The following is an 11,920-nucleotide window of genomic DNA, read 5'->3' on the forward strand; positions in this document are numbered from 1 at the left end:
GCCTCCCAAGCTGGGTGGTGAGGGTGTTAGTCAGTAGCACAATGGTCATGACATGAGAAATCAAATCTGCTGCCTTCCCAGAGAGCTCAAGAGGTGGGGAAAGAGCTGAACCTACAGGAACGTCAGGCCAGAGACCGGGAGGGGCTGGTGGGGGCAGCAGCTCACAACTGTGCCCCAGTACAGCATTTCACCCCATCACTTATTATTTTTAACCATAAAAGATAAAATCATACAGAGATGGCTAATCTTGACATGTGTAATATTTAGCTTGCTAATGTACTTCAAGGTCTCTGTGAGCTCTTTGAATATATATGAGAGAATTTATTTCTGTATAACATATGTATTATGTATCAGGAGAGAGCATATTGTAATTTAAACCAGCATCCGTATGTCCGTTTGTCCCTCTGCCTTGGCAGGAAAGTGGTTTGTAAAAATTGAGATGGGAGAAATGAACATTATTATGCACTGGCAGAAGTGTTAAGGCTTCAAAGCAGATTTCTGTTAACCTTTTTTTTTTTTTCAGACTGAGTGTAGAAGCCAAAATTAGCAACCTGGTTTCTGTCAGGGGTGAGCTCCCCTGACCCTCCAGCGTGTGCAGAAGGCAGCAGCGTGTTGGCTGACAGGAGCTAACGCTGCCGATCGGGTTTCACACGCCCCGCGCCTCCCCGCTGCTGCCTGCCAGCATGCTGACGCGTCCCTACCAGCGTGATGCTAAGCAGGGAGACACCCAGGCATGCTCGGGACCCGAAGCACTCTCCTGGCCACTGCTTGGGTGCTGGCACCACATCCTTCTGGCATTCCTCTGCCATTCAGTAGCCTCGCGGGTGACCTCCAAGTAGTATGACTCAGTCCTCCTGGTAGTGAACTTCTGGTTGTTTCTTCCAACTTGAATACGTTATTCAGATACTTTCAGAAGGATTTCATCTACTGAACCAGCATCAGCTTGTGCATAAGGGCTGTATGCCCCCTCTTACATTTAAATCCCCTTCCAGTCACTACCAGGCTTTCTGCTGCTGCCAGAGAGGCAAGTCTCTGAACTGTGAGCATGTTTCTACAGTGAGGGCTGGTGTTGGTTGTGATCAGAAAGAATTTCAGATGAGCCGAAACAACCGTTTTGACTAGTGCAGCTGTTTTTTGAGGACTGCAGCTATGCAGACAGAAATGCAAAGGTATGGGCTGGGGTATGAACTTCCAGCATGTCAGCAGCTCTAGGGTAGCTGGCACTGTCTGTTCGCCTTACATCAGAGATATCTGTTAGCAAAGGAGAAGCAAGTGCCATGCATTTACTGAGAGGGCTGTGGGGTGAAAGCCACATGGGCAGCCACGCTGAAGTATTTGATAGACTGCGCTTGAAAGAATTAGTGTGCACATCCCATAGGCTGTGGGCATTTTGACCCTTTATACAACTTAACTCTGAAACAGATAAACATTACCAGTGAAGGAGAGGGTTTCCATTTAATCAGATAATTTTACTAGCCAGTTAAAATGTGAGTAATTATGTTCATTGTAAATAAAGCTACACAAGAGGAAAGAGTAAAATGTTGTCTTATCAGTAAGCATCTACCAAAGAAAGATTTTTGTAGAAAATGGGATCGTCCTATTGAAAATATTACAACAATGTTATGTTACAGTTCATCATTCAGTGATCGCTTGCCTGAAAGGGATTTTGCAGCACAGAGCCCCCTGGCCAATTGCTTTGTTCCCTTCCCCGCCGCCTCCAGGAATTTTAACAGCTGCCAAAAGTCTGGCAGGATTTAGTAAATGACTGACCAATTCTTTTCCATGTTGGAGTTCGCTTGCAAATTTGAAGACTTGGAAAATATGGGGGGAGAGAAAAAGTCCTAGCCAATTGTGCATTTTTTTTTTTCCAAAATACCGACTTTGCATGTCAATATCATATATCCCACCCATGACTGCAAAGTAGTTATGTCAATACAGAGTTCCTCTGCTTGAGGCAGAGACTAGTTCATAGGTAAATAAAACTTAAAGGTTAACTTTTCTTCTAAATCACTTTGCAGTCTCTCACAGAGGACCTGGGGACAGGGAGATAAACACAGGATATATTTCTCCATATAATTCTGGAAGCAATCAGCATATCTTATAGCTCTCTATTGAGGATGTTGGCTTGGTGGGTGGTGTGGCAGCCAGGACAGTCACCAGCAAGGCCTTGGCACAGCGGGTGCAGACTGAGCCAAGAGACTTTGTGAGGGGCTGAGGAACACCATCTTCATAACGCCCACCAAGAGAGGGAGATTAATTGGCATCTGTCAGTCAAAAAAGTTGTTTTGTTGCCTAACAGTGACTAAGATGGGAAGAAAGTGGATGGTCTTACAAGGGGAAGAGAAGCAGTAAGAAGAAATGGGAGGGTAGAGGAAGAAACGTGCGACATGGATATCACTTTTATTAATTTCCTACCCTTTCCTCTACAGAAAAATAATTTATTCTTACATTATACAAATTTGTGGCTTCTCTGGAGCCTCCCATAGCTTTATTTTTACTGTTGTCGTTACTACCAACAAAAAAAATTGTGCATAGGAAAAATGTCCTGACCAGCTGCATTTAGCTTCTCCCTCAAAAATCAGAGATAGGTATTTATCCCACAGTGTGCGCTTGATGGTGATAAGTAATCAGTCTGGCCAAAGTGTTTTGACTCTTTTATGGATGACCCTGAGCCTATAGGGAAGAGTCTTTCCAAAGCTGACACCAACATGCATGCAGTTTTAAGAAGCTCAGCAGAAAGTTCCAAAATGCTTACGAGGCCATACTTGCAACACCAGTACTTAATATTGTTGGTTTACACATGGTGGTTGTTAACCGAGGTATCCTGTTTTTAGGATGAGCAAAAGTTATTTGAATGTATGTGCATTTAATGGGTATTATTTTGAATGGATAGGGAAATAGAGTCCTATCTGTTGCTTTTCCGATAGGATCTAAAAATAATCCTGAGTAAATTACTCACCTTTCTCGATTAATAGGAATGCATACTTTCTTAATTTTAATACAACTTCATCTGTAATTTAGCAGAGTACCTTCTAGGAGTAAATCATTCCTGGGTGTGAAAGGGACAACACCTTTTACAAGTGAAGAATCCACCATGCGGTGACAGAGGCACAATGCCCAGCCCAGCCTGTGTTTTTGTAGCTGTTAGCAAGCATAGCACTGGGGAGTGAGGAGCCTTTAAAGGAGCACAAGTGAATTGTGGCAGACCTGGAGGTGTCTTTTTTGCTGTTAGCTGCCCTATCTGTGGGTGCAACCGCTGCTTTTGCTTGAATTAAAATAATTGTTTCACATTGCTGTTACTGCATTCTCCTCCAGGGACATTCCAGCTATATTACACACCTTGACTGGTCCCCGGACAACAAGTATATAATGTCAAACTCAGGAGACTATGAAATACTATACTGTAAGTATGAGATTAAATAAATTGGAAACTGAAGTGTGTATTAGCGGTCAGAACATGTAGAAGAGCGTGTTTGATCAGGACTCTACAAAATGCTCACTGACAAAGGAACCAATTTGAACTCATGTAACCTGATATCTTGATGTTATTCAGAGCTGTGTATTACCTAATGGCCATGCCAAATATAGCTCACTTTTTTTACAAGGTCATAAATCAGTTTAACAGCATAGAATTTACAGAACAAGTGGCTCTGTGTGTTGCTGTTGGCCCAAAGTTCTGTAGATTGAAAATAATATATACAGTTGTCTAATTACTGTCAACAGTACCAGTTATTTTGGGGGAATAAAATCAGTGGGTCTGTGCCACTGTTCTGTTCTGGGGTTTCTTTTTTTTAAACTTTATGTTGACTGGTGATGTTGAAAACTAAGCAAAGCAATAATACTACTTAAATGAGTTAGTGGTAAAAATGTTTTTGTCTTTCATTTCTCGGGGATTTTTTTTTTAGTATGTCTACATATGAATTTAGTGGTTTTGTCAAGTTCAATTTGCATAGTGCATATCAGTCTGTTTTTAAACAGGTTTTTGTATTCTTGTTTTCCCTTGGCTTTAACAGGATCTGAGAGGATTGTAGTTTTGTTTCTTGTACAAGAAACAAGACCTGCAAGTTTCAATATCTGTCACCTTACCGTTTTCTTTCTGCCTATAACAACTTAGGATTCAAAGCTGGATAGTGCAGTATCTCAGTCTACCAGAAGGACGTGTTGGTGTTTATAATTGCGTGTACTGGGAAGCAAAGAGCTTTGACCCATTATTACTGGGCTGGTTTATTGAAAGATGGACATCCTTATGGGAAACAATCTTTCCTTTCCTAGTTAGAAGTTGAAAAGCAGTCTAAGGCTCCTCTGGCTGTAGCTTTTCACTGTTTTAAAAGCAGAGCTTCCTGAATGATTGAATTTTAGTACATCAATGGAGCTGGTAGGAAGAACAAATTATTATATTACAGATTCTGTAGAGTAGGTAGCAGGGGACCCAAGCTGCAGGGAAGTGTTTTTGAGGTACGCTGGTCTGAGGAGGGAAATGAGAAGTAAACGTGACTCTCAAATACCAAGTGAAGCTTCAAATATCTGAAGTTTGATAAAGGTACTGATCTGTCTTTGCCTTTACAGTGTGATTCCAGATTGGTTTTAAGGTGCATTTATTTACTGTCTCGGCACCTTCAAAGAGCATATATATAAATATAAAATTATGTGGCATAACTCATCATTCACTTTTTTTACAGGGGACATTCCAAGTGGCTGTAAGCTAATCAGGAATCGTTCTGACTGTAAGGATATAGATTGGACGACGTACACTTGTGTGCTAGGCTTCCAGGTGTTTGGTAAGCACCACTGACCTTGCTTTTAAGCTATGTGTTTTTGTATTTCTTTTGTGTCAATTTGCCATTAAAAATATGCTGTAAATGATTGCTGAGGTTGGCGCTATTTAGAAGATGAAAGAGACTGACTTGTCTGTGATGCAGAGCACAGGATGCTCTCTAGACAATGTATAATTGGTTTTTATTTAGTCTTGAAGTTTGGGCTTTGATTTTTCTGCTGTCATTTTAGGCTACCAGTTTTGGAGGCACTATAGCAAAAAGCTGGTATTTTAAAATGCTCATGTGACACGTGTACTGCCCTTTGCTTACCTTGTTTTGGGGTAGGAACAGGACTGTGTGAATGTAGATTATAGTTCATGACTTAAACTCGTGACAGCACTTTGATACCGGTAGTCAAAAGTCAGTAATATACTCGGGTTCTGAAGAGTAAAATGTTTTAAAGATTAAATGGATTCTTTACCTAGTAGTTTATTTTTTAAATGTACATAAAAAATTACAAAGCTGACAGATCCGATTTTAATAATGAAGTAAAATGGGAACTGTGGCCAAACAGTTCAGACAGCTTTTGCTGAAGGCAGCTCTGTTGGCCATAAATTAGGAGACCCTCTGTGAGGGGTTGAAAAGTATGGTTCAGCCTATCAGTGTTGTAAAACCAAGTTGTGTGAGCAGAATGCTGAAAGTCTTGCTTCTGACAGTGAGATCAGATACCTGCCTCTGTTCTTCATGTTGTTGGAAACATCAAAACCAAGTAAATCAGCAAATTCTTTAGAGGTGAGGGTTAAGTCTACACATATTTCATCACAGCTACTAGGAGTTCAACTTTGAATATTGGTTTATATGCAGGGTAGAAGAAAATCAGTGAAGTCTGAGTGCTTTCTGTAGCTTCTGATGCCTATCGTGCATATTTTAGGACTGTCAGGTGCGTAATGAGCAAGTAGTCTTAAAGGATTGCGGTTGGTTTGTGGGCCAACACTGACACTCTTCTGTGGCATATTGGTTGGGTGGAGGGCAGTTTGGTGCTTTATAACCAGGTGTGATTTCCTTTTTGGGTACCAAAGATCTGAGGTAGAGCAGGGAAAATAAAGTGGTCAGAATGAAGCTGACTGGTTGATGAAGTGCATAAATATTTTTGAGTTTGAAGTAGGTAGTAGAAATAAACAGGAGTGGGCTGTTTCTGGAGCTGAATAATGTTGCTTATGGCTAGTTTGATGAAAATACTTCCTCTCGTTAGCCTGAGAACTGTGAACCAAGTTGAGTACGTGTTTGTTTTTATTCGGTACGTCTGGGTGAAGTAAAGAGTGGGTGGCTGTCTCCTCCTGGTACTCTGTGCATGTAAGCTTAGGCTGACAAGAATGTGTCCACAGCAGAAATTTCCTCACTGTCTTTGCTACTGCGACTGAAATAATAGTGCAACACAAATGCCCTTTTTAAAATGGAATATCAGAAGATTTGGGAGACACTAGAGAAAGTGAAAAGCAAAACTCTCTGACGCTAATATGCCATCTTTCTCCAGAAGCAATGAAAACACTTTGTAAGGACCCTCTGGAATAGCCTTGGAGCTGAAGCCATTTTACATTTTATGTGGAGTACTTAAATCTACCAGAAACGTGGAGGTAGCAGACAGTGTCTCTGTTGCTACTGAACTTTTACCTACCACTGTGTTTGGTTGTAGAGCAGACAGAACAAGGGGAAAAGTTCTGCTCTCTGGATCCTAGCACTTTCCCAGAAGTGTCCTTTACTTCTGATCTAAGGAGATGAGGTGTGGGAGTGCAGAAAGAATTTGGTTTCCCACGTAGACCATTGGCTTTGTGTCTTTAACAGCTGTTGGATGGAAGTTACTGGTGACTGGGGCCAGTATGGAGAGGAGCAGTTCCCATAACCACTGTTTTGAGAAGCCTTTTTACTTTTTGTTTCTAAAAAATTGAGAAGTCTGCTGATGCTATCTGCATTCACTTTTGGATAAATACAAACTTTAACCACTCTGGATTAAGTTTAATTACTCTCAATAGCTCTCAAAACCTTCAGTGTTCCAGAGAACCTGGGAGTGAAGTAGATAAAGCAGATAATGTGATGTTATTCTGGGGCAGAACAGAGCATATTTAAACTTTCTAGCCAAAATTCATCATGCTTTAATTTTACATTGTGTGGTAGTCTGACACCCTTTGGAGAATCTTGAAATTATGGCTTGATCTCAGACAAAGGCAAGTATTTTCCCATTAAATCAGACAGTGCAACTAAGCCAACCTAGCAGATACTTGCTGCCCAAAGGAGAAGTCTGGCTTTGACCCGAGGGTCAGTTGGCTCAGGGACCCAAACAAGCCAGGGGCTCCTCCCTTTGATGTGCAGGAGAGAAGGTTAAGTTTATGGGATTTTTGGCTTTTGGGGTATGTGTATTACTAATTCAGCTCAGTGGATGGTGTGTCTGTAGGTTCAGGCATTGCAGTGGTGTCAGCAAAAGAAAGAGGCTGGAAATGCATCATTTGGATGAGAATAGCATCTCTCCTTTTTGGCAGTTGATATTACGGTGTTGGCTCAGCAGTATCAGCAAGTCTGCACCCCTAGCACTTGAAGTCACTCTCTGCACATTTCCCACACTCATCTTAGCAGATTCTTTTCAGAGGCTTAGTGCTGGCTAGCAGAATTTACTAAAATTGAAGTGCTGTTGTCATACCTAATAGCGAAGTCCTATTATTTTGTATTTTTTGTTATTTTTGCAGTTATTAAGAACTAAGAACTTGGTCATATTAATGTCTTATTTTTTCCCCTATTTGCCTGAGGCATTGAAAGCAAATCCTGTTGTCTTATGACAAAGGGTTGTCTTACCTGTAGAGCTGCTAAAGGAATTTGTCAACACTAACGATGTTTAATAAGAGACGCAATCCTGATTAGTCTTTCTAATCTTAAATTAAAAAGAAGAGGAAATAGCATAGCTGTTTGGCACAGTTTGCCTAACGCGGTAGCTGAAACTTAAGGAAACAGATTTGAAGTTCATTTATTACTCCTGAGGACAAACAGTATTTTATATATAGAATGCAGGAGAAAGTTAAAATTCATTCATTTTGAGCTACTTGAAAATCCTTAAACACTATATGCTTTTCAGATGGATTTCATTGATGCAAGAGCGCTAAAATGTTTCTGAATACTTTCCCTTAGCACTTCATGTCTGTTTAGTAAATTACCTACAATGTAGTTTATTGACATTGTAACAAGCTTAAATAGCTGCCTTTGTTATTCTTCAGAAAAAGTAAAGTTCTTACTCCACCCACTGAGAATGGAAGAAAACAACTTTGAAGTTAAACACTATTTTGCCATTTTGCTTAAAAACAAGAAGAGAGAGTGTGGGAGTTTGAAAAAGTTGAGGCAACTCTTAAGTTGACATTTTGAGCTGTATAAAATGGTAGACAGCACAGGTTTTTTATTTTACTAAAGTCAGTGATCATAAGGGAAGAAGAAGATGTATTTATATCTGATATGGGCATCCCTTTCAGTCAATCTGTGAAATTTGAGGGGGGGTGAGGTCCTAACTCCTGAACTAATCAGAAACCCAAGGCTGAGCTGTAAACATATCGAGTCTTTGGCATAAATTAGTATCTTACAACCCCTCGCTTACCTTTGTTCAGCTTTTCTTGCAGATGTGAATCATCTGTTTTGTTATGGGAATCTCTAAGGTTTATATTTTTTGTTAAAATTAGAGCCTTCCCGCTCCCCAATATGTTCAGTGCTTTTCATCCAGGTAATGTTGTTATTCTTTTGTCTAGACATATCTGTGTCATTCTTTTCATGTACAAGCATACTGAATTGTACTTAAGTACTTGACAGCACTTAGGTCTATGAAACTTGTATAGGCTGAGTTTCTGTGCAAAGTATCATCAAGCAGTTGTCTCCTTTGAATCATGCAAATACTAGAAGTGGCTCCAGATTTAAAATGAAATCAAAAGAAATCTCTGCATAGTGAGTGCCTGGGCACATAGTACCTGGGTGTGTTCCATGCTTCAGCATCAACCTTGCTTTTAAAACATTTGTGCATAAATGAAAGTATTAAATTAAGAATTGCCAGCTTTAGCAGCAAACCTAATTATACAACAAGCTTTAAACACGACTGTGGTTTTGATCAGGGAATGTAAGCCCAAGAAGTTATCCTGGCTGAGACCTGGGGGTTTGGCAGGACAAGGGGTGGGAGAGTGACATTAAACTAGCAAAATATTAATGATATTTAATGCAATACGCAGTCATTTTCCAGTTCAATGTCTTATTTACCTTTTGTTAAGCTTGCCTGTTCTCACAGCTTTATAGATTTTATTTTTGTTCATAGATTGTCTTTTGTTTCTAAAATTATGATCACCAAATATCTGCTCTACTCTCTCTTAGGAGTTTGGCCTGAAGGTTCAGATGGGACAGACATAAATGCCCTCGTCAGATCCCATAACCGAAAAGTGATAGCAGTTGCTGATGATTTTTGTAAGGTCCATCTCTTTCAGTATCCCTGTTCCAAGCCAAAGGTGAGTCTAGACCGGTCTAGTCTATGTGCTTGTTTGCATTGCATGAAGCTTTCTTTGCCAGACACCTGCTTCCAGCTAGGTCATTTTGGAATCTGTCAGCCAAATGGCTCATTTCTATTTGAGAACAGTGCTAGAGACAATAGCTTGGTTTTCCCCATGAAGTTTATATAAAAAATATATAATATAAAATAATATAAAGTATAAAATAATATACCTACAAGTGAAGTAGCAATAGTTATCCTTAAGTTCTGGAGCAGAGGCTTGATGCTTTCTCTTGGCTGACCTTGGTGTTAAGTCCATTACTCTTTGAATCAAGATCTAAGTATGTCCCAAGTTACAGATTGGGAGGGGAGGAGGATAATACAATTCTTTACTCTTACATGAGTAAAGACCTCTCTTGAAAGGCTTAAACAAAAGTATTAGTAGCTTTGGATTTTGGTATTGTGTGCTCTTCTAGTCAAGCATGTGATTTATCTTTCTGCTTGTTTTCAACAGGCTCCAAGTCACAAATACAGTGCTCACAGTAGTCATGTGACAAATGTCAGCTTCACCCATAGCGATGGTCACTTGATTTCAACTGGAGGGAAAGACATGAGTATTATTCAGTGGAAACTTGTGGAGAAGGTAACTCTACCACAAAATGACATTGTCGTAGACATCAGTGCAACCAAAGTGCCCATCCCTGCCAACGAAAATGCTGTACAGTCTCCTGCACCTCTCATACAGCCTTTTAACGAAATGAACCAAAATGAAAGTGTAACTGGCAGCTCTCCGACTTCTCTGGAGAGCAACTTGGAGCAGTCTGCGGAGGCCAGTGAAGAGCAAAGCGAGGAGCAAAGCGAGGGAAGCAGCCTGGATCCCGCTGAGCCGGGCTATGAGGAGCCCTCAAACGAGACGAGTGAAGAGCACAGTGAATCCACGGTCACTGAAGAGCAGCAAGATAACTCACCGGTGTCTTAATGCTCCCAGCTCAGGCGGTTGTTATTTTCCCTTGGTGTGCGTGCTTTCATTACAGCGTGAGGGTTCAAATAGGGCGAAGCAGCTGAGATTCATGACCACTCCAGCTTTTTGAGTTTCAGTGAGATTTTTAGTCTGAGCTTCAGTTCAATGCGTGGAACCATCCCAAGGGCCTGGCTTGATGGTCTGTGTCAGATCTGGTCACAGTTAGTAGTGGACATTACCATAGACCCATTTCGGTTCTGAAATTGCTGTCAGGAAGTGGCATGAAATGTATACTGGAAAAAATGGTTAGCTCTGAGGATCAGCTGAGGTAAACCACCTCAACTATGTGGAAGTGCTTTCTGAAAGAAATTAGCTGATGGGAAGCACTGAGCTGTTCCAGCTGGAGAGTACTGTTCTGCTTTTTCCAGGTACAAAGACAAACAAACAAACAAGAACAACCAAAAAGCTCTTTCTAGGGCTGTTTTCCTTTGTTTTTTCTTAATGAGGAAAATAGGGGAAAAACAATGTAATGATGCCACATGTATGGCAATGCCTTCTTGTTCTAACACATATGCAATTTTCTAACACTACTAATTCCTAGTGGGATCTGGATGTGTTCGCAGTTGGTCTGCCCTGGGTGCTGCTAGTTCTAAGACAAATCCTGTTGAGGAACGATGTTGGCTGTTCCATTTTCACAGACTATTTAATACCTGACTAACCAAATACTGGCGTGTTTCACTCTTCATGACCTGAAAGTTGTTTTAAACTGTAGGACGGAGTTGTCTCTTCAAAGAATTGCTTGCCTAAAGAGTTTGAAACTTAGAGTCTTTATAGTGACTTTGATGTGAATGGCAGAGAAAGTGTGGCAAGAACACAGAAGTCAGATGGGCTCCAGAGTTAAACTTTAAGCCTTCAAGCAGAATTTGCTCCATCACTAGTAGGAGAACTATAAATGCAGTTAATTTAAATTATTAAATTGGTGCTTAGGATTAGTATACTAAGTTGATATATTTTCTTCTGAAATTTTAGAGGTAACTCTAAGAATCATTAAACTGCAATCTCTTTTTTTTTCTTTCTTCCCAACCCCCTGCCCCCAGCTCCATTAGCAGTTGTGATATAAGCATACAGTAATTTAGATGATGATGTGATTTTATTATTTTTTTCCCCTAGACTTGCTGATCTATTATTTTTGTGATTTTTGTTTGTTTCCACCCCACCCCTCCCTGGGTTGCTCTAAGCCTTGCAGCTCTCATGCGGCTATACCTGGCCAGTTACGGGATATCTTGGCATTTGTTGTGCATTTGGAAAGTTCTTTTTTTACAAAGTTTGTCAGATAGCTACCTTTTTTTTTCTTAAGTGCATACGTTTCCTATTTTAAAAAGATATAGATTTACTGACAGATATCCATTTCCTATGTACTTGTTTATATTTTGATTACATAGAATTTTCTTTTTTAACTTGCTGCATTGTGCTGGCATTTTAGTTCTTAGTTAGGATATCACGTTTAGAAACTTTGGATGAGTTCATAAGTCTTAATTGTGCAAGCGTTTACGTGATTGTGCCATTCCAAAGTGCATCAAAACTGTCATTCCCTTACTAGTATCTTCTCAGGAGAAATGCTACAGATCAGGTATTTAGTCATCATTTGGAAAGATAAAAACAAATGGACTCCCAAAGGATATTTAGAACATTTATATATAAAAT

General features: G+C 40.2%; 1 protein-coding gene across 1 annotated transcript in view; it reads left to right on the top strand.

The window, feature by feature from the left end:
* The window catches only part of EML4 (echinoderm microtubule associated protein like 4), a gene marked incomplete at its 5' end in the record, with an annotated part of 34,023 nt that extends 22,109 nt beyond the window's left edge, over positions 1-11,914 (top strand). The window contains 4 exons of the mRNA XM_010181207.1: positions 3,316-3,403; positions 4,680-4,778; positions 9,144-9,274; positions 9,770-11,914. Of these exons, the coding sequence (XP_010179509.1) occupies positions 3,316-3,403; positions 4,680-4,778; positions 9,144-9,274; positions 9,770-10,234 (783 nt within the window). The remainder of the gene's footprint in view (positions 1-3,315; positions 3,404-4,679; positions 4,779-9,143; positions 9,275-9,769) is intronic.
* Between the last annotated feature and the right edge of the window lie 6 nt (positions 11,915-11,920).

The sequence above is a fragment of the Mesitornis unicolor genome, unplaced genomic scaffold (assembly GCF_000695765.1).
Source record: "Mesitornis unicolor isolate BGI_N332 unplaced genomic scaffold, ASM69576v1 scaffold50393, whole genome shotgun sequence".
Lineage (NCBI taxonomy): Eukaryota > Metazoa > Chordata > Aves > Mesitornithiformes > Mesitornithidae > Mesitornis > Mesitornis unicolor.